The sequence below is a fragment of the Triticum urartu genome, chromosome 3A (genome assembly GCF_056163025.1).
Source record: "Triticum urartu cultivar PI428250 chromosome 3A, HENAU_Tu73, whole genome shotgun sequence".
Lineage (NCBI taxonomy): Eukaryota > Viridiplantae > Streptophyta > Magnoliopsida > Poales > Poaceae > Triticum > Triticum urartu.
Genome location: NC_141875.1, coordinates 525,995,364 through 526,017,588, shown reverse-complemented (window position 1 = coordinate 526,017,588; position 22,225 = coordinate 525,995,364). Strand labels below are relative to the sequence as shown.

At 44.5% G+C, this 22,225-nt stretch overlaps 1 protein-coding gene across 1 annotated transcript; it reads left to right on the top strand.

Moving 5' to 3' along the window:
- Positions 1-212: 212 nt before the first annotated feature.
- On the top strand, positions 213-4,681 carry LOC147980359 (aspartate aminotransferase, cytoplasmic). The gene is made up of 12 exons (XM_087547558.1): positions 213-533; positions 667-738; positions 837-898; positions 1,773-1,856; positions 1,963-2,062; positions 2,146-2,266; positions 2,397-2,560; positions 2,712-2,849; positions 3,264-3,385; positions 3,504-3,598; positions 4,069-4,189; positions 4,386-4,681. Exons 1-12 carry the CDS (start codon positions 330-332, stop codon positions 4,468-4,470), a joined length of 1,368 nt encoding a protein of 455 aa, XP_087403684.1. The 5' UTR covers positions 213-329; the 3' UTR covers positions 4,471-4,681.
- The last annotated feature ends 17,544 nt before the right edge of the window (positions 4,682-22,225 follow it).

Sequence of the window (22,225 nt, the reverse complement as noted above, 5' to 3'; positions counted from 1 at the left end):
CACTTATCGGCGTCCTTTTCCTAAGAAAAATAGAATACGACCCACACCAGGCGACGCCGGGGCAAGCCACACCCCGACGGCACCGATCACCGCGAGAACTTTGGCGTGTACGCATTCGCGTGACACGACGCCAGCGGAAACAGCCATCCGCCGCGGCGCCACCCCGCCCGCCCACCCGCCCGCCGTTTATAGCGAACCCAGCGGCCGCACGCGGGTGCGCTCGGCACCCCACGTCCGCGCCCCTCGATTCCACAGCAAGCACCCAACACGCCGCACGCGGCACGCGCCCGAGACGCTCGTACGGGCCGGCGCACCCTAGCCGGGCCGCGATGCCCACGGCTAACGTGCGCGCGGCGCAGCCTAGCGCCGACCGCAGGTTAAGTACGCTGGTGCGCCACCTGCTGCCTTCTTCCCCACGAACATCAGCAGCCACCGCCACCTCCGCCGACTCCTCCCTCCAACCTTTCCCCACCATGGCGTCGCCCTCCGTCTTCGCCGGGATCGCGCAGGGCCCGGAGGACCCCATCCTCGGGGTAAGCTCTCCCTCCCTCCACCGATCCCCGACTCTCCTCCCCCCTTCCCCTCCCCCGCCGGCTGGTCCGGCGCGATCGCGCAGTTTTCTTTGTCCCGTCGGCCTGATTGGTGCTTGCTTGGGTGTTCACGCAGGTGACGGTCGCGTACAACAAGGATCCCAGCCCCGTCAAGGTGAACCTCGGCGTCGGCGCCTACCGGACCGAGGTGAGAGGTGTTTTTTTGGGGAATTTCATTGAATTGCTGCGCTTCCCTGTTGGATCAGAGCTGGATTTGACCATGGCTGGTGTTTTGGTCCGAGTCAGGAAGGGAAGCCCCTCGTGCTGAATGTGGTCAGGCGCGCCGAGCAGATGCTGATCCAAAACGAGTAAGTCTGGCTCCAAATCGGGATGATCCGCATGATTTTCGTGCCCCTTTTAAGTGACTGAAGTTTCATTCCGTGAGCTTGTATCCCGAACTGAATAAAATCGGGATTCAACTAGTCATAGTAGATCTGATCTCTGGATAAAATACTCGTCCTAGCGTGGGAGTGTTGTTGTTGGTATCCTTTTGTTAGTAGATCGTGTGGCCATCGTACTGTATTCTCCAATATAATTGTTGCCTAGGTATTTTATCGACCTTTACCGACCCACTTGTGATTATAATACATTTTCAGGCTATTTTACTGGTTTCCCCATGTTGTACGGTCGTGTAGGATTAGCGGACGTAGTTGTACTCGCAGTTCCGGGCACGGCATTGCTATTCGAATTTCCTTTGTCGCTAGTTACAGTATATATTTCTCAGTAGATGATTCAGTTTTACAAGCACTGCAGCGTGTTCCATTTCGTGTATAGTATAAACTGTTGACTTATGGGGAGTTTCTTGTATGAGTTTACATAAAATTTATGGGCTGTTTGGTTTGTGACTAACTTTGCCAAAGATTGCCACACCTAAGGTTAGGCAAGTTTGACCAACTTAGGTGAGTGTTTGGTTCAAGCCACATCTTAGGCAAGCCACACTTGGACCCCACATGACATACACATAAAAAGTGTGGCAAGATTCCCTTAGGCTTGCCAACTTGTGGCTCTCAATTTGATGAACTAACCTTAGTCAAGTTTGGCAAAAATGTGTGGCAAAGTGTGGCAATGCTAGTCCTAAAACCAAACGCTGTCAGAACTGAGAACAATTGTGTATGGTATCTAAATGCTTGCAGTGGAAACTTATGATGGCATATTTGACCTCTAATTCCTTACTTTGCTTAGGTCACGTGTTAAGGAGTACTTGCCGATCACTGGATTGGCCGATTTCAACAAGTTGAGTGCCAAGCTTATCTTTGGTGCTGACAGGTGTGTTTGTTAAACTACTACCTTTAACTGATGATAATTTTGAGTCAAACCTTCATACCAAAGAGTAAAATTGTCTAATTAAAGTACCTCCCATTTCCTGGATTAGTCCTGCTATTCAGGAGAATAGGGTGGCTACAGTGCAGTGCTTATCAGGAACTGGTTCCTTAAGAGTGGGAGGTGAATTTCTTGCAAGGCACTATCATGAAGTAAGGAGCTTTTCTTGTCTCCTTTATTGGTCGCTAGACGTAATTGCATTGTTTAATTTCTAAATCATGAACATTTTCTCCAGCGCACTATCTACATCCCCCAGCCAACCTGGGGGAATCACCCAAAAGTGTTCACTTTAGCTGGCCTGACTGCTAGGAGTTACCGGTACTATGATCCTGCAACTCGTGGACTGGATTTCCAAGGTGCCTACTTCAATTTTTCATATACACTACTATGTGCTCAATTTGCAATTTCAGAGGACGACGTTTGCACACTTCTACTGGATCGTTTTAGGCAGTCTTACTTAATCAAGGATATTTTTATGTGCTGCAGGACTCTTAGAAGACATCAGTTCAGCTCCCTCAGGCGCAATTGTACTGCTTCATGCATGTGCCCACAACCCTACTGGTGTCGACCCAACCTTGGAACAGTGGGAACAGATCAGGCAGCTGATGAGATCAAAAGCATTGCTGCCATTCTTTGACAGTGCTTATCAAGTAAGTAATTGACATGCCTAATACTGATGCTTCTTAGGGAATATGCCACATGACTATATAGCCACATAATTTGTTGATTCTTTGTTCACATGGCATATTTTCTTCCAAATAGCTTACAAATAAAGTAATGTGCTTGAAATGACCTGTGAAGGGATTTGCAAGTGGAAGCCTTGATAAAGATGCCCAATCAGTGCGCATGTTCGTCGCTGATGGTGGTGAATTGCTCATGGCTCAAAGCTATGCCAAGAACATGGGATTGTATGGAGAGCGTGTTGGTGCTTTAAGCATCGTAAGTTATCTTATCCTAATACTTTGTTATTCACCTTTGTGGCCTTACCCTTAGTTTTTGGACTTGAATTCGAGCTTGTAGGCATCTTCTTGCTGTGTTGATGGTAATAATTAACTTCCAGAATTGCTTCCGCAGCTTTGTGGTCCAATATGCTAAAATGCATATGGTTATAGTTACATACAGGTGTTTGCTATACAGCTATAGTTGCAGTTGTATATCTTATACAACTGTAATAATTCTTATCTACTTGTACCTCAGTATGACATGGAAACTTCTTTTAACCTTCTTTTAATGAGATAGTAGATGTACTTGGTGAACTTGTGTCATACATAAGAGGCTGTATTTCATCTCATATTTTTCATTTTATTGAGTTGTTTGAGGAGCTGAAAGAAAAAATCCAACTTAATGTTGCAGGTTTGTGGGAGTGCTGATATAGCTGTTAAGGTTGAAAGTCAACTTAAGCTTGTAATTAGGCCTATGTATTCGAACCCTCCTCTTCATGGTGCTTCTATCGTGGCTACCATACTTAAGGACAGGTAGTATTCTATTCAATCATAGAATGAGTTGTGTTGAAATGAATTTTTATTGGCAGATCGACAAATCTAATAATTGGTAGTGCTTAGTTCTTATTGACTATTTTTTCTCAATTTTTAGTGCGATGTTCGACGAATGGACTCTGGAGCTGAAGGCCATGGCTGATAGGATAATTAGCATGAGGGAGCAGCTTTTTAATGCGCTGAAAATCAGAGGTACTCTACTAGTTTCTGTCAAAGTCCACTGTTTCCTCTTTGCTGTTAATAACATAATTTATGTCTGAATAATGGCTTTTTCAGTCTCATAATTTGTCCCAGGATCTTCTATCAGAACCTAGTGTCATTTTATTTTCAGCAATTGATACAATTTCTCTGAACTAATTGTTCTTTGGATATTAGTATTACGTTATTCTAAACAGAAATTTCTTGGGTTATTAGCAAAATCTGATAAATATCCGACCTCCTATATTTGTATACGGTTTATCTGATAAATATCCGACCTCCTATATTTGTATACGGTTTATTACCAAGTTCCTGTTAAGTTCCCTGAAATCTGAAGTTCATGTAGTGCACTAACTGTTCTGGTTCAGGTCCATCGGTCTCCAAGTTATGGATGTTCAATCTTTTGGTCCATTTCTTACTAATTCCTCTATGCCAAAGTGTTGACCATTTGTCATATCATGCAGAAACACCTGGAGATTGGTCCCACATCATTAAGCAGATTGGGATGTTTACTTTCACTGGGCTCAACAGTGATCAAGTAGCCTTTATGAGGCAGGAATATCACATTTACATGACATCTGATGGGTAATGCCTTGTGAATTCTCACCCATTTACATATCTCGTCACAAATGCATTAGTAGTGTAACTTTGAGGTCTTCTTTTGCAGTTGTACTGTTTATTTACATTTAGTAGACTCGACACTGCTTTCTTTGGTGGTTTTCATTCTCAAGAGTCCCCTGTAGCTAGTTCATATTGACAGGTCATATATTTTGTCTTGCAGGAGGATCAGCATGGCTGGTTTGAGCTCCAGGACTGTACCCCATCTTGCAGATGCCATACATGCTGCAGTTACAAAACTGAAGTGAATGATAACATTGCAACCCCCTTCCGCAATAAAATCTTAAATTGCCTACAGCAGTGTCCGAAGGGTTCAACCAGAGGTGTGTTACTGGCTGAACTCAAGAATTTGCCTTGTAGACTCATTAAATTTGTTGTCGGAGACAGTTTTGTACACACCGGATTAAAGATTATGGTGATTTCGAATCCCGAATAAGCTGCAGTTGTGATGCTTTCTTACCCTTGAATGCTGAGGTATTTATCCTGCAGCGCTCTATAATGCCTAGTTTTGGGAAGCTAATGTTTGTGAGCTGTATGCGCGTTTTCGGTTGTTGCATATGGTGCTTTTAGTTGTTTCTGAGCTCAGGCTGGAAGATCTTCTGCTTAGTCAAGTATAAACATAACTTGAAGCAATAGCGGGCCATTTTGTTTTTGTTAAAGTTCTATTTTTACGTTATTTTGAGAAATTCAACATGTCAAGCAACATAAAAATAAATATAGTCCACTGTAATACCAATAACTTCGTTATACTATTTTCTTGTCAGAAACCCAAATTTATTTCATGCAATATGGTAGAGATAATGAATCAACTAGGAGAAGAATACAAGAGAAAAGAGGAAGATGTCTTGATGGCTTAGGTGCAACAAACCCGTAGGGCAACTCCATTGCTGATCACTAAATTGCCCGCAAATGTCCAGACCGGACGATTCAGTCATTTTTTGTCATCCAAATTTGATGATCTGTGTTGCCCTTAGATGTTGGATGGTCACCAAAAATGGCTGAATTGGTTTGGATGTCTGAAATCTCATAAACGGACGTCCGACACCCAAAATATCCCAACCTCTTTCCCTTCGCTCCGTCCCTCCCACCGCACTCTATCCAGGCTTTGCCGGACCTCCGGTGTTCCACCCAAGCGCCTTCCCACCTTGGACTATGCAGCCGTTCCACCCGCTATCTAGCCGCAGCTCAAGTATCCTCTGCTATCTTTTGACGCCGTCCATGGTAGACACCACGCACGACAAGTGTTCGGTCCATGGCAGAATCCAGTGAAATTTGAGAATTTTATCCAAATGCATCACCAGAATCCAGTGAAATTTGAGGATTTTATCCAAATGCATCATCAAATTTGACATCAATGAACTCGTGAGCAGCTGCAAAATGATCTGGCTAGGCACCTTTGGGCGTTTCATAAATAGAACATGTGTTCGACTATGATGATTCAAACTTAAACATTTTATTTCGAAACTTTATGTTTGGATTGTAATATATTTATTTGAATTATTATTGCATTGAAATATTTATCTTTCAATTGCTAAAAAAATATATGCTATTTATCTTTGTTTTTTGTTAGTCCGGGTATATGGAAAAAAACCAGGAGTGGACATTTAGATGGCCTTCACCCGCATCCCTGTTCGCGGACACACCCGAACATGTTCACGAACATTTGGTGAGGTCCGTTTTGCGGTTTTGGTGATCCGCGTTTGAGTTGCCCTAGGAAATCTTGAAAAAGAGTAGCGATATATGTGGAAAGCTGAAACCTAATTTAATGCCAGGAAAAAATGTATTAAGAAACAGTATAATGAGGCACCTACAAGCCATAACAACAATTTGGTGCTGTCAGCCGTCGGATCCAGCAAAGAAAAGGCTAAGATTTGTTCAATTGTCTCACCCAGCGTCGTGGTGCCTTTTCACCCGTCATTATTGTAGTCCACTCAGCCCACGTAATTGGACCGCTGCTCCGTGCACAGAGCTAGAGATCATCTCCTTCATCAAGTCAATCGACGACCGAAAGCCCATGTAGGCCCATCGACAAGTTTCATTCAATTCGTGTTGTCTCGCCCAATCCCCACGATTTGTGGTGATGCGACGGTTCGCCGGCAAATCCTAAACGGCGCTCATAGCGCCGGTTATAGCGTTATAATGGTACACGGCGCACCCCCACCTTCCCCGATGGGCCAGCCCATGATCATTTTTTTCCTTCGTAAACTGCTGCAAAAATAAGCGCTGATAAGGATTCGATCCCGCGCGGCGAGGTTACAGCCCAACACTAGCTAACCACCCGAGCCTGGTCAGTCAAGTGATCATGTGCAGCTTCTTCTTTCTTGTATTTTTTTTCCTTTTTTCCTTTTTATTTCTTCTTTCTTTTATTTATTATTTTCCGTTTTCTGTTTTATTTTTTCCTTTTTTCTAATTTGATATAAAAAGTTCACCGGATTATATGAAAGTTTTTTCAAATTTGATGAACTTTTTTCAAAATTCATGAATTTTTTTTCAAATTCGATGAACTTTTTTCAAATTTGATGAATTTTTTCCTAAATCCGTGAACTATTTTTCAAATTCGATGAACTTTTTTCAAATTAGATGGTCTTTTTTGAAATTCGATGAACTTTTTCTCAAGTTCAATAAACTTTTTTTTGAAGTTTGTGAACCTTTTTCAAAATAGATGAACTTTTTTGAAAGTCGGTGAACTTTTTTTCGAAATTCAATGAACTTATTTTTCAAAATCGATGAACTTTTTCCCAAAATCAATGAACTTTTTTAAATTTTGTGAACTTTTTCTCAAAATGGATGAACTTTTTCCTAATTCATAATTTTGTTTTGAATACATGAACTTTTTTCCAAGTCATGATTGTTTTTAATATTTTGTTCTTATTTTTTCCATAAAAATAACATTTTTTCTTGAATGTATGTGGAAGAAATATTGCAGCAATGTTTTAACTGTTTTGTAACGTAAACATTCACAATCTTGTAGTAGCTCTAGTGGTTAATCAACATGCGCATGACCTAAACGGTGGTAGCTTGAATCCTCACGGGAGCACATTTTTTATCGAACAAAACTGGGGTTTTTTTGTGAACAAAACCAACTCGTTAGCACGGCAGCGTTGATGGGCCGGCCCACCCAAGAGAGCGCGTGAGCGCCTGGTTCGTCTGGCGGCGCTAAAAGCGCCAGTTAGGAGCTCCCCGGTTCGCCACGCCGCCAGTAGCACGCGCTGCCCTATAGTTGTCCTATCGTCGCCTCTGGGCCTCTTGTCTGCATCCATGTTTCGGGTTGGTACGCCCAGTTCATATGCCCAAGAAGTTGTTTCTGTTGGAAATATGCCCTAGAGGCAATAATAAAAGGATTATTATTATATTTCCTTGTTCATGATAATTGTCTTTTATTCATGCTATAATTGTGTTATCCGGAAATCGTAATACATGTGTGAATACATAGACACCAACATGTCCCTAGTAAGCCTCTAGTTGACTAGCTCGTTGATCAACAGATAGTCATGGTTTCCTGACTATGGACATTGGATGTCATTGATAACGAGATCACATCATTAGGAGAATGATGTGATGGACAAGACCCAATCCTAAACATAGCACAAGATCGTATAGTTCGTTTGCTAGAGTTTTTCCAATGTCAAGTATCTTTTCCTTAGACCATGAGATCGTGTAACTCCCGGATACCGTAGGAGTGCTTTGGGTGTACCAAACGTCACAACGTAACTGGGTGACTATAAAGGTATACTACGGGTATCTCCGAAAGTGTCTGTTGGGTTGACACGGATCAAGACTGGGATTTGTCACTCCGTATGACGGAGAGGTATCTCTGGGCCCACTCGGTAATGCATCATCACAATGAGCTCAAAGCGACCAAGTGTCTGGTCACGGGATCATGCATTACGGTACGAGTAAAGTGACTTGCCGATAACGAGATTGAACGAGGTATTGGGATACCGACGATAGAATCTCGGGCAAGTAACGTACTGATTGACAAAGGGAATTGTATACGGGGTTGCTTGAATCCTCGACACCGTGGTTCATCCGATGAGATCATCGAGGATCATGTGGGAGCCAACATGGGTATCCAGATCCCGCTGTTGGTTATTGACCGGAGAGCCATCTCGGTCATGTCTACATGTCTCCCGAACCCGTAGGGTCTACACACTTAAGGTTCGGTGACACTAGGGTTGTAGAGATATGAATATGCAGTAACCCGAAAGTTGTTCGGAGTCCCGGATGAGATCCTGGACGTCACGAGGAGTTCCGGAATGGTCCGGAGGTGAAGAATTATATATAGGAAGTGCAGTTTCGGCCATCGGGAGAGTTTCGGGGGTCACCGGTACTGTATCGGGACCACCGGAAGGGTCCCGGGGGTCCACCGGGTGGGGCCACCCATCCCGGAGGGCCCCATGGGCTAAGTGGGGAGGGGAACCAGCCCATAGTGGGCTAGTGCGCCCCCCTTGGCCCATCCCATGCGCCTAGGGTTGGGAACCCTAGGATGGGGGGGCGCCCCACCTGGCTTGGGGGGCACTCCACCCCTTGGCCGCCGCCCCTCCTAGGAGATCCCATCTCCTAGGGCCGGCGCACCCCCTAGGGGGCCTATATAAATGGGGGGGGGGAGGGAGGGGCAACCGCACCCTTGAGTCTTGGCGCCTCCCTCTCCCCTGCTACACCTCTCCCTCTCGCAGTAGAACGGCGAAGCCCTGCTGCGGTGACCCCTGCATCCACCACCACGCCGTCGTGCTACTGGATCTTCATCAACCTATCCTCCCCCCTTGCTGGATCAAGAAGGAGGAGACGTCACGCTGACCGTACGTGTGTTGAACGCGGAGGTGTCGTCCGTTCGGCGCTAGGATCTCCGGTGATTTGGATCACGTCGAGTACGACTTCCTCATCCCCGTTCTTTGAACGCTTCCGCGCGTGATCTACAAAGGTATGTAGATGCAATCCGATCACTCGTTGCTAGATGAACTCATAGATGGATCTTGGTGAAACCGTAGGAAATTTTTTGTTTTCTGCAACGTTTTCCAACAGTGGCATCATAAGCTAGGTCTATGCGTAGTTCTTTTGCACGAGTAGAACACAATTTGTTGTGGGCGTAGATGTTGTCAACTTTCTTGCCGCTACTAGTCTTATTTTGCTTCAACGGTATTGTGGGATGAAGCTGCCCGGACCAACCTTACACGTATGCTTACGTGAGACTGGTTCCACCGACTGACATGCACTAGTTGCATAAGGTGGCTGGCGGGTGTCTGTCTCTCCCACTTTAGTTGGAGTGGATTTGATGAAAAGGGTCCTTATGAAGGGTAAATAGAAGTTGAAAAATCACGTTGTGGCTTTAACGTAGGTAAGAAAACGTTCTTGCTAGAACCCTCTTGCAGCCACGTAAAACTTGCAACAACAATTAGAGGACGTCTAACTTGTTTTTGCAGCAAGTGTTTTGTGATGTGATATGGCCAAAGTTGTGATGAATGATGAATGCTATATATGTGATGTATGAGATGTTCATGCTATTGTAATAGGAATCATGACTTGCATGTCGATGAGTATGACAACCGGCAGGAGCCATAGGAGTTGTCTTTATTTTTGTATGACCTGCGTGTCATTGAGAAACGCCATGTAAATTACTTTACTTTATTGCTAAACGTGTTAGCCATAGTAGTAGAAGTAATAGTTGGCGAGCAACTTCATGGAGACACGATGATGGAGATCATGATGATGGAGATCATGGTGTCAAGCCGGTGACAAGATGATCATGGAGCCCCAAGATGGAGATCAAAGGAGCTATGTGATATTGGCCATATCATGTCACTATTATTATTTGATTGCATGTGATGTTTATCATGTTTTTGCATCTTGTTTACTTAGAACGACGGTAGTAAATAAGATGATCCCTCATAATAATTTCAAGAAAGTGTTCCCCCTAACTGTGCACCGTTGCGACAGTTCGTTGTTTCGAAGCACCACGTGATGATGTGGTGTGATAGATTCCATCGTTCACATACAACGGGTGTAAGACAGATTTACACATGCAAACACTTAGGTTGACTTGACGAGCCTAGCATGTATAGACATGGCCTCAGAACACAGAAGACCGAAAGGTCGAGTATGAGTCGTATAGAAGATACGATCAACATGAAGATGTTCACCGATGTTGACTAGTTCGTCTCACGTGATGATCGGACACGGCCTAGTTAACTCGGATCATGTTATACTTAGATGACTGGAGGGATATCTATCTAAGTGGGAGTTCATTGAATAATTTGATTAGATGAACTTAATTATCATGAACTTAGTCTAAAATCTTTACAACATGTATTGTAGATCAAATGGCCAACGTTGTCCTCAACTTCAACGCGTTCCTAGAGAAAACCAAGCTGAAATACGATGGCAGCAACTATACGGACTGGGTCCAGAACCTGAGGATCATCCTCATAGCTGCCAAGAAAGATTATGTCCTACAAGCACCGCTAGGTGAAGCACCTGTTCTCCCTGCAGAACAAGACGTTATGAACGCTTGGCAGACACGTAACGATGATTACTCCCTCATTCAGTGCGGCATGCTTTACAGCTTAGAGCCGGGGCTCCAAAAGCGTTTTGAGAGACACGGAGCATATGAGATGTTCGAAGAGCTGAAAATGGTTTTTCAAGCTCATGCGCGGGTCGAGAGATATGAAGTCTCCGACAAGTTCTTCAGCTGTAAGATGGAGGAAAACAGTTCTGTCAGTGAGCACATACTCACTATGTCTGGGTTACATAACCGCTTGACTCAGCTGGGAGTTAATCTCCCGGATGACGCAGTCATTGACAGAATCCTTCATTCGCTTCCACCGAGCTACAAGAGCTTTGTGATGAACTTCAGTATGCAGGGGATGGAAAAGACCATTCCTGAAGTATTTGCAATGCTGAAATCAGCAGAGGTAGAAGTCAAAAAGGAACATCAAGTGTTGATGGTGAATAAAACCACTAAGTTCAAGAAAGGCAAGGGTAAGAAGAACTTCAAGAAGGACGGCAAGGGAGTTGCCGCGCCCGGCAAGCAAGCTGCCGGGAAGAAGCCAAAGAATGGACCCAAGCCCGAGACTGAGTGTTTTTATTGCAAGGGAAATGGTCACTGGAAGCGGAACTGCCCCAAATACTTAGCAGACAAGAAGGCCGGCATCACGAAAGGTATATGTGATATACATGTAATTGATGTGTACCTTACCAGTACTTGTAGTAGCTCCTGGGTATTTGATACCGGTGCGGTTGCTCACATTTGTAACTCAAAGCAGGAGCTGCGGAATAAGCGGAGACTGGCGAAGGACGAGGTGACGATGCGCGTCGGGAATGGTTCCAAGGTCGATGTGATCGCCGTCGGCACGCTACATCTACATTTACCTACGGGATTAGTTTTGAACCTCAATAATTGTTATTTAGTGCCAAGTTTGAGCATGAACATTGTATCAGGATCTCGTTTAATACGAGATGGCTACTCATTTAAATCCGAGAATAAAGGTTGTTCTATTTATATGAGAGATATGTTTTATGGTCATGCTCCGATGGTGAATGGTTTATTCTTAATGAATCTCGAGTGTAATGCTACACATATTCATAGTGTGAGTACCAAAAGATATAAGGTTGATAATGATAGTCCCACATACTTGTGGCACTGCCGCCTTGGTCACATAGGTGTCAAACGCATGAAGAAGATCCATGCAGATGGACTTTTAGAGTCTCTTGATTACGAATCATTTGACACGTGCGAACCATGCCTCATGGGTAAAATGACCAAGACTCCGTTCTCAGGAACAATGGAGCGAGCAACCAACTTATTAGAAATCATACATACTGATGTGTGCGGTCCAATGAGTGTTGAGGCTCGCGGTGGTTATCGTTATGTTCTCACCCTCACTAATGACTTGAGTAGATATGGGTATGTCTACTTAATGAAACACAAGTCTGAGACCTTTGAAAGGTTCAAGGAATTTCGGAGTGAGGTTGAAAATCAACGTGACAGGAAAATCAAGTTCCTGCGATCAGATCATGGAGGAGAATACTTGAGTCACGAATTTGGCACACACTTAAGAAAATGTGGAATAGTTTCACAACTCACGCCGCCTGGAACACCTCAGCGTAATGGTGTGTCCGAACGTCGTAATCGCACTCTATTAGATATGGTGCGATCTATGATGTCTCTTACCGATTTACCGCTATCATTTTGGGGCTATGCTTTAGAGACTGCCGCATTCACTTTAAATAGGGCTCCGTCGAAATCCGTTGAGACGACACCGTATGAATTATGGTTTGGGAAGAAACCTAACCTGTCATTTCTAAAAGTTTGGGGATGCGATGCTTATGTCAAGAAACTTCAACCTGAAAAGCTCGAACCCAAGTCGGAAAAATGCGTCTTCATAGGATACCCTAAAGAAACTATTGGGTATACCTTCTACCTCAGATCCGAAGGCAAGATCTTTGTTGCCAAGAATGGATCCTTTCTAGAGAAGGAGTTTCTCTCGAAAGAAGTAAGTGGGAGGAAAGTAGAACTTGATGAAGTATTACCTCTTGAACCAGAAAATGGCGCAACTCAAGAAAATGTTCCTGAGGTGCCTGCACCGACTAGAGAGGAAGTTAATGATGATGATCATGAAACTTCAGATCAAGTTGCTACTGAACTTCGTAGGTCCACAAGGACACGTTCCGCACCAGAGTGGTACGGCAACCCTGTCTTGGAAATCATGTTGTTAGACAACGGTGAACCTTCGAACTATGAAGAAGCGATGGCGGGCCCGGATTCCGACAAATGGCTGGAAGCCATGAAATCCAAGATAGGATCCATGTATGAAAACGAAGTATGGACTTTGACTGACTTGCCCGTTGAGCGGCGAGCCATACAAAATAAATGGATCTTTAAGAAGAAGACAGACGCGGATGGTAATGTGACCATCTATAAAGCTCGGCTTATCGCTAAGGGTTATCGACAAGTTCAAGGGGTTGACTACGATGAGACTTTCTCACCGGTAGCGAAGCTGAAGTCCGTCCGAATCATGTTAGCAATTGCCGCATTCTATGATTATGAGATATGGCAAATGGACGTCAAAATGGCATTCCTTAATGGTTTCCTTAAGGAAGAATTGTATATGATGTAGCCAGAAGGTTTTGTCGATCCTAAGAATGCTGACAAGGTGTGCAAACTCCAACGCTCGATTTATGGGCTGGTGCAAGCATCTCGGAGTTGGAACATTCGCTTTGATGAGATGATCAAAGCGTTTGGGTTTATGCAGACTTATGGAGAAGCCTGCGTTTACAAGAAAGTGAGTGGGAGCTCTGTAGCATTTCTCATATTATATGTAGATGATATACTTTTGATGGGAAATGATATAGAGCTTTTGGACAACATTAAGGCTTACTTGAATAAGAGTTTTTCAATGAAGGACCTTGGAGAAGCTGCTTATATATTAGGCATCAAGATCTATAGAGATAGATCAAGACGCCTCATAGGTCTTTCACAAAGCACATACCTTGATAAGATATTGAAGAAGTTCAATATGGATCAGTCTAAGAAAGGGTTCTTGCCTGTGTTGCAAGGTGTGAAATTGAGCTCAGCTCAATGTCCGACCATGGCAGAAGATATAGAAGAGATGAGTGTCATCCCCTATGCCTCAGCCATAGGTTCTATTATGTATGCCATGCTATGTACCAGACCTGATGTAAACCTTGCCGTAAGTTTGGTAGGTAGGTACCAAAGTAATCCCGGCAAGGAACACTGGACAGCGGTCAAGAATATCCTGAAGTACCTGAAAAGGACTAAGGAAATGTTTCTCGTTTATGGAGGTGACGAAGAGCTCGTCGTAAAGGGTTACGTCGATGCTAGCTTCGACACAGATCTGGATGACTCTAAGTCACAAACCGGATACGTGTATATTTTGAATGGTGGGGCAGTAAGCTGGTGCAGTTGCAAGCAGAGCGTCGTGGCGGGATCTACATGTGAAGCGGAGTACATGGCGGCCTCGGAGGCAGCACATGAAGCAATCTGGGTGAAGGAGTTCATCACCGACCTAGGATTCATACCCAATGCGTCGGGGCCGATCAAACTCTTCTGTGAAAACACTGGAGCTATTGCACTTGCCAAGGAGCCCAGGTTTCACAAGAAGACCAGGCACATCAAGCGTCGCTTCAACTCCATTCGTGAAAATGTTCAAGATGGAGACATAGATATTTGTAAAGTACATATGGACCTGAATGTAGCAGATCCGTTGACTAAACCTCTCCCTAGAGCAAAACATGATCAACACCAGAATTCCATGGGTGTTCGATTCATCACAATGTAACTAGATTATTGACTCTAGTGCAAGTGGGAGACTATTGGAAATATGCCCTAGAGGCAATAATAAAAGGATTATTATTATATTTCCTTGTTCATGATAATTGTCTTTTATTCATGCTATAATTGTGTTATCCGGAAATCGTAATACATGTGTGAATACATAGACACCAACATGTCCCTAGTAAGCCTCTAGTTGACTAGCTCATTGATCAACAGATAGTCATGGTTTCCTGACTATGGACATTGGATGTCATTGATAACGAGATCACATCATTAGGAGAATGATGTGATGGACAAGACCCAATCCTAAACATAGCACAAGATCGTATAGTTCGTTTGCTAGAGTTTTTCCAATGTCAAGTATCTTTTCCTTAGACCATGAGATCGTGTAACTCCCGGATACCGTAGGAGTGCTTTGGGTGTACCAAACATCACAATGTAACTGGGTGACTACGGGTATCTCCGAAAGTGTCTGTTGGGTTGACACGGATCAAGACTGGGATTTGTCACTCCGTATGACGGAGAGGTATCTCTGGGCCCACTCGGTAATGCATCATCACAATGAGCTCGAAGTGACCAAGTGTCTGGTCACGGGATCATGCATTACGGTACGAGTAAAGTGACTTGCCGGTAACGAGATTGAACGAGGTATTGGGATACCGACGATCGAATCTCGGGCAAGTAACGTACCGATTGACAAAGGGAATTGTATACGGGGTTGCTTGAATCCTCGACATCGTGGTTCATCCGATGAGATCATCGAGGAGCATGTGGGAGCCAACATGGGTATCCAGATCCCGCTGTTGGTTATTGACCGGAGAGCCATCTCGGTCATGTCTACATGTCTCCCGAACCCGTAGGGTCTACACACTTAAGGTTCAGTGACGCTAGGGTTGTAGAGATATGACTATGCAGTAACCCGAAAGTTGTTCGGAGTCCCGGATGAGATCCTGGACGTCACGAGGAGTTCCGGAATGGTCCGGAGGTGAAGAATTATATATAGGAAGTGCAGTTTCGGCCATCGGGAGAGTTTCGGGGGTCACCGGTATTGTATCGGGACCACCGGAAGGGTCCCAGGGGTCCACCGGGTGGGGCCACCCATCCCGGAGGGCCCCATGGGCTAAGTGGGGAGGGGAACCAGCCCATAGTGGGCTGGTGCGCCCCCCTTGGCCCACCCCATGCGCCTAGGGTTGGTAACCCTAGGGTGGGGGGGGGGGGCGCCCCACCTGGCTTGGGGGGCACTCCACCCCTTGGCCGCCGCCCCCCTAGGAGATCCCATCTCCTAGGGCCGGCGCACCCCCTAGGGGGCCTATATAAAGGGGTGGGGGAGGGAGGGGTAGCCGCACCCTTGAGTCTTGGTGCCTCCCTCTCCCCTGCTACACCTCTCCCTCTCGCAGTAGAACGGCGAAGCCCTGCTGCGGTGACCCCTGCATCCACCACCACGCCGTCGTGCTGCTGGATCTTCATCAACCTCTCCTCCCCCCTTGCTGGATCAAGAAGGAGGAGACGTCACGCTGACCGTACGTGTGTTGAACACGGAGGTGTCGTCCGTTCGGCGCTAGGATCTCCGGTGATTTGGATCACGTCGAGTACGACTTCCTCATCCCCGTTCTTTGAACGCTTCCGCGCGTGATCTACAAAGGTATGTAGATGCAATCCGATCACTCATTGCTAGATGAACTCATAGATGGATCTTGGTGAAACCGTAGGAAATTTTTTGTTTTCTACAACGTTCCCCAACAGTTTCGGCCCACCCAAGAGAGCGCGTGAGCACCTGGTTCGTCTGGCGGCGCTAAAAGCGCCAGTTAGGAGCTCCCCGGTTCGCCACGCCGCCAGTAGCACACGCTGCCCTATAGTTGTCCTACCGTCGCCTCCGAGCCTCCTGTCTGCATCCATGTTTCGGGTTGGTACGCCCAGTTCATATGCCCAAGAAGTTGTTTCTTCATGCATAGGTTGTTGTCCTCTTTCGTCCTCTTTTTTCAGGTACATCCATTTGTCTGCTCCCTTCTGCCCTCTTTCTTTCAGGTATTCTCATTGTTCATCTATCAAGTGATAACTGCAGTGGGGTTCGACTCACTGTCAGGAAATTTCTTGGCCTCTTACAAGTTTACATGCCATTGGCTAATAGAACATGAGCGTACTGTGCTTATAGGTTCTTCATATGATCCACTTCAGAATATTAGGGTACTGATTATCTAAATTCTGTTTCGTGCAAAGAGTAAATGTCTTGTGCTTTGGGTTTCAACCACAAAAGAATTATTCAAAACGGAAAATTTGAATGCCTATCATATGAACCATTCCGGTACTCTAGCTGCATGTGCAAGATAATGTAATTACCACTTTCTGCCTTATTTATTCTACAAGTTTTACGGTAGTTGGTGTCTTTTCCAGCCGTTCGTTGCTCTATATCTAACGGCATACAGATGGGTAGTACTCCGATCAAAGTATTGGAAAGTACTACAACTAGTAGAGCCGGCACTAATGACAATGTGGGGACACATTTTAATCTAGGGTATTTTAGTCATAGGAAAATTTTCCACGCACCGCCCCTCTCATCCAATGGAGAACCGCCGCCAGGGCCCTCTCCTCTTCCATCGCCATTAGACAACCACCGCCACCGCCAGGGCCATCTCCTCTTCCATCGCCATTAGACAACCGCTGCCATCTCCTCCCTCTCCTGCATTCCAGATCCACCGCATCCATCTCCTCCTTCTCACCGCCGGAACTTTGCTCGTCTCCTCTTCCACAACAACCCCCCTCTCCCAACCAAGCCAGAACCTTCATGGACCAGGAGATCGAGCAAATCGCCGGCGGCGATAAGGCCATGCCACGCTGATGGAGGAGAAGATAGTGCAGATTGCTGGTGGTGACGAGGTCAAGCTAGCCAGGATGAGGGAGATCTGTTCGTGGGTTGACAACAAGCGACAGATGTCCTGGACGACGCATGCCATGATTGATCGTATGAAGAAGAGTGAGAGGTTGGCGCTCTGGCCCCCGCCCCCAGTACCGCTGGCGTTCATCGAGGTCCTCCTCTGGGCGATGGAGTAGACAGATTCACCCAAGGAGTGGGTAAGGCGGAGGTGGTGGGTGTACATATGCAGGGTAGAGCATCTAGAGGATTAGGAAGCCACTCTGTATGAGGTGCCGCTGGTGATTGTGCAGCCACCAACCGAGTCAACGGAGATTCTGAAGCGTAGGAGGACGAGGAAAGTTGTCGCGACGTCGCTTCTCCGCCGTTCTCGACGCTTCCCTCGCCGCTCTCCTCGTCTGAACGGCGGCGGTAGCTATGTTTAGGGTAAGATTCTTCATTTGTAAATCATAACTTGCCACTTGGTGAATCTGATTCTCTGCAATATGTTCTTGCTACCCTGGATATTCTCTTGCTAGAGAAAAGCCTGTTCTGCTTTGTTTTTATGTCTTATCTATTTGGTCATGTAATATGTAGTGCATTGACAACTGGTTCTTGCGTGGTTCTTGTGCTCGGTTTATACTTTTTGCGTGAGCTGCTGGGTGGGTGGGAGGTTGGATCCTTTTCTTGACATCAACGGTTTCTATGCTTCTGTCAATAGCTTTTGTTTGTAGTTTTCTTAACTTAGAGATTCTGTTGTGTTTTGAATCTAATATCCTTGCAGTAGTTAGCATATAAGTATTTTGTGGATTTCAAACATCAACTTTTAGTAGTATGAGATATGCATTCTCATATCCTTGTAGTACTTAGCATAGAAGAATTCTGTGAATTAAGAAGTGAAATAAAATACAACATATTATCTTACATTTTTAATTTAAAAACTATGAGAAGAAATAAAAGAGAAAAAATATTTGATTTAAAAATATTTTGAATATTAAAAAGAAAAGAACTATTACAATGAAGAAGTGAAATATAACACAACTTTTTTCTTTCATTTTTGGATTTCAAAACTGCAGAAGAAATAAAAAAGAAAAAATGTTTGATTTTAAAATATTGTAAATATATAAAAGAAAAGAAATATTGGAATTAATAAGTGAAATAAAAGACAATAAAGAACAGAACGCTGGGGAACGTAGCATTTAATTTTAAAAAATTTCCTACAATCACGCAAGATCTATCTAGGAGATGCATAGAAACGAGAGGGGGAGAGTGTGTCCACGTACCCTCGTAGACCGAAAACGGAAGCGTTGACTTAACGCAGTTGATGTAGTCGAACGTCTTCTCGATTCAACCGATCAAGTACCGAACGTACGACACCTCCGAGTTCTGCACACGTTCAGCTCGATGACGTCCCTCGAACTCTTGATCCAGCAAAGTGTCGAGGGAGAGTTCCGTCAGCACGATGGCGTGGTGACAGTGATGGTGAAGTGATCCGCGCAGGGCTTCGCCTAAGCACTACGTGAATATGACCGGAGATGTAATTGTGGAGGAGGGCGCCGCACACGGCTTGGAACAATTGATGTGTGTTCTAGTGGTGCCCCCATCATATATATAGGTTGGAGGGGAGGAGAGGCAGCCAAGGAGGCGCCCCAAGTAGGAGGAATCCTACTTGGGGTCCTCCCAATTCGGCCTCCTCCCTTTCCTATTCCTATTCGTAGTAGGAAGGCAAGAGGGGGAAGGGGGAATCATATTCCCTTTTTCCTTTCCTCCTTCCCCTTTTCTACTCCAATTTGGCTAGCCCATATGGGGGGCGCACCAGCCCCTTAGGGGCTGGTCTGTCCCTCTCTTGTCCCATTAGGCCCATATAGTTTGCCCAGGGTTGCCCAAAACCCCTTCCGGTGACCCGATACGTACCCGGTACCCCCGGAACACTTTCGGTGTCCAAATACTACCGTCCTATATATATATGAATCTTTACCTCTCGACCATTTCGAGACTCGTCATGTCCGTGATCTCATCCGGGTCCTCACGTTAAGATTGCAGACCCTACGGGTTCTTGAACTATGTAGACATGACCGAGACACCTCTCCGGCCAATAACCAATAGCGGAACGTGGATTCTCATATTGGCTCCCACATATTCTACAGAGATCTTTATCGGTCAAACCGTTATGACAACATACGTTATTCCCTTTGTCATCGGTATGTTACTTGCCGGAGATTCGATCGTCGGTATCTCCATACCTACTTTAATATCATTACCGGCAAGTCTCTTTACTCGTTCCGTAATGCATCATCCTGTAACTAACTCATTAGTCACATTGCTTGCAGGGCTTATCATGATGTGCATTACCGAGAGGGCCCAGAGATACCTCTCCGATACTCAGAGTGACAAATCCTAATCTCGATCTATGCCAACCCAACAGACACCTTCGGAGACACCTATAGAGCATCTTTATAATCACCAAATTACGTTGTGACGTTTGATAGCACACAAGGTATTCCTCCGGTATTCGGGAGTTGCATAATCTCATAGTCAAAGGAATATGTATAAGTCATGAAGAAAGCAATAGCAATAAAAGTTAACGATCATTATGCTAAGCTAACGGATGGGTCTTGTCCATCACATCATTATCCTAATGATGTGATCCCGTTCATCAAATGACAACACATGTCTATGGTTAGGAAACTTAACCATCTTTGATTAACGAGCTAGTGTAGTAGAGGCTTACTAGGGACATGGTGTTTTGTCCATGTATCCACACATGTATCAAGTTTTCGGTTAATATAATTCTAGCATGGATAATAAACATTTATTATGATATAAGTAAATATAAAATAACAACTTTATTATTGCCTCTAGGGCATATTTCCTTCAGTCTCCCACTTGCAGTAGAGTCAATAATCTAGTTCACATCGCCATGTGATTTAACACCAATAATTCACATCACCATGTGATTAACACCCATCACATCGCCACGTGATCAACACCCAAAGGGTTTACTAGAGTCAGTAATCTAGTTCACATCGCTTCTAAGAGTTCTAAGTAGTTTGAATGCTTGCTATGGCTTCTATGTATCCCTATGAATATTTTCTACCAATTTTGTAAAGTTCTGTTGATAAATTTTTGTCACTCCAAAATTTTCAGAAAATTGTACGTGAATATGATGAACCTTTTTGGAAGGAGTTCTTCGAGGAGGAGATCCTCGGGGGCATCTTCTAGTGACACCTCCGCTCGCCGGTCTTATGTTGAACCAACTGAAAGTTCTACACGAGATGCCGCCACCAAAACATGCTTATGGCCTTGCGATGACTATATGATGCGTGTGGGAATTAAGGAGGAATTTGAGCAATATATTCGCAATGCCGATCTCGGTCCCTACATTTCAGATAAGTGCGAACAACACCACATTCTCACTGAATCATTTGTCAAAGTATTTAAATTCCATCCCCGTGATTATAGGGTGTCGTTTATGCTTTATGAAAATCCATTTACCATACCATTGGAGAGATTTGCTCAACATTGCAAAATTCCATTCCGAGGTTCACTTGATGAACCACCGAGAGCTGAGTTCCAATCGTTTTTTACTAGTCTTTGTTACGGTGAGACGAGGGGAGTGACACAAGGTAGAATAAAAAGCATTCATTTTCCCGCAATTTAGTACTTTGCATTATTTAACAGGAAATGTATAGTAGGTAAGCAAGATTGTAGTACTCTTTGTGCTTCAGACTTGATCCTCATACGCGCCGCTCTCACCGGTGATAGGAGTTATAATCTTGTGGCGATTGTTGCACGCAGGTTACAACACAATGCTAACCGTGGCTTTTCTATGGTGAAATTTATGCCACGCGTTTAGCAAGAGAGTTGGGTGTTTCACCTTTGCACTTTGACCCTATCCTACCCACACAGTATTTAGACTTTGATGCTTTGAAAAGTCATAAGATCCTCAAAGGAAAATTTCATAATTTCACTTATAATCTATTGTTTAACCAAACATCTGTTGTGCACACATATTTGCATGCGCCTGCTCTTTTTGACTATCACAACACAGGAATATATTTTGTTCTTGAGAGCGAGGCCCGAGCTCACAATGCGGCAGTGGAGGCAGCACGGCAGGCCGAGGCATCCGCACCGAGAGCCTCCGTGAGCTACCATGCTGACTATTATCCAGGCTACTGATTGATTACCAAGTTAGGTAAAAATCCTAAGCTTGGGGGAGTACGTGTTTCTCACCGACATTACATTCATGTTCACACATTTCAATCCAATTGTTGGTGTCCACACTTTTTTTTGTATCATCCATGCTTAATTTTATTTTTATTTTCTTGCTTTCTTCTTGTGTGTTTGAAAAACCTTAGAAAAACTGAAAAAATAGTTGCAGTTAATTTACTTTCTATGCATGCTTAGCTGTAGCATTAAAAAGAAAACCCAAAAAGATTTCCTTGTTCTTCGTTTGCTTGTTGGGTGCTTTCCCGTGTAAATAGTTTTCCCATTTTTTGCTTTCTCTTTTATTTGCTTGCTCAAGAAAACCAAAGACTCCAAAAATATTTCAGTGTGTTTCTCTGAATTTATTTTCTTTTTATTTGAGTCATATCAAGGAGAAGACCACGATGAAAATGTTGAGTGGTTCTCATTTGAATAATTGTTGATCTAATAAAGAGCTCATTTTACCTTGTCTTCTCCTGTTGAATAAAAAGTTTGCAGATTCCAGCTTAGTCCACGACACTCTTGCACCATTATTATTTTCACATCGTTCGGTCGTGCAAGTGAAAGACAATAATGATGATATTCGATGAACTGGTCGTGGCAGAGAGAAACGGGTATGAACTCAACTTGTTCTGTTTGTGTAAATATGTTTAACCTA

What these genes read in the sequence shown, in the direction of transcription:
- LOC147980359 (XM_087547558.1), top strand. Translation starts at nt 330, where the DNA reads ATGCCCACGGCTAACGTGCGCGCGGCGCAGCCTAGCGCCGACCGCAGG. An exon ending in CGGAGGACCCCATCCTCGGG is followed by an intron (nt 534 to 666) that starts GTAAGCTCTCCC and finishes GTGTTCACGCAG; the next exon opens with GTGACGGTCGCGTACAACAA. An exon ending in TAATGCGCTGAAAATCAGAG is followed by an intron (nt 3,599 to 4,068) that starts GTACTCTACTAG and finishes CATATCATGCAG; the next exon opens with AAACACCTGGAGATTGGTCC.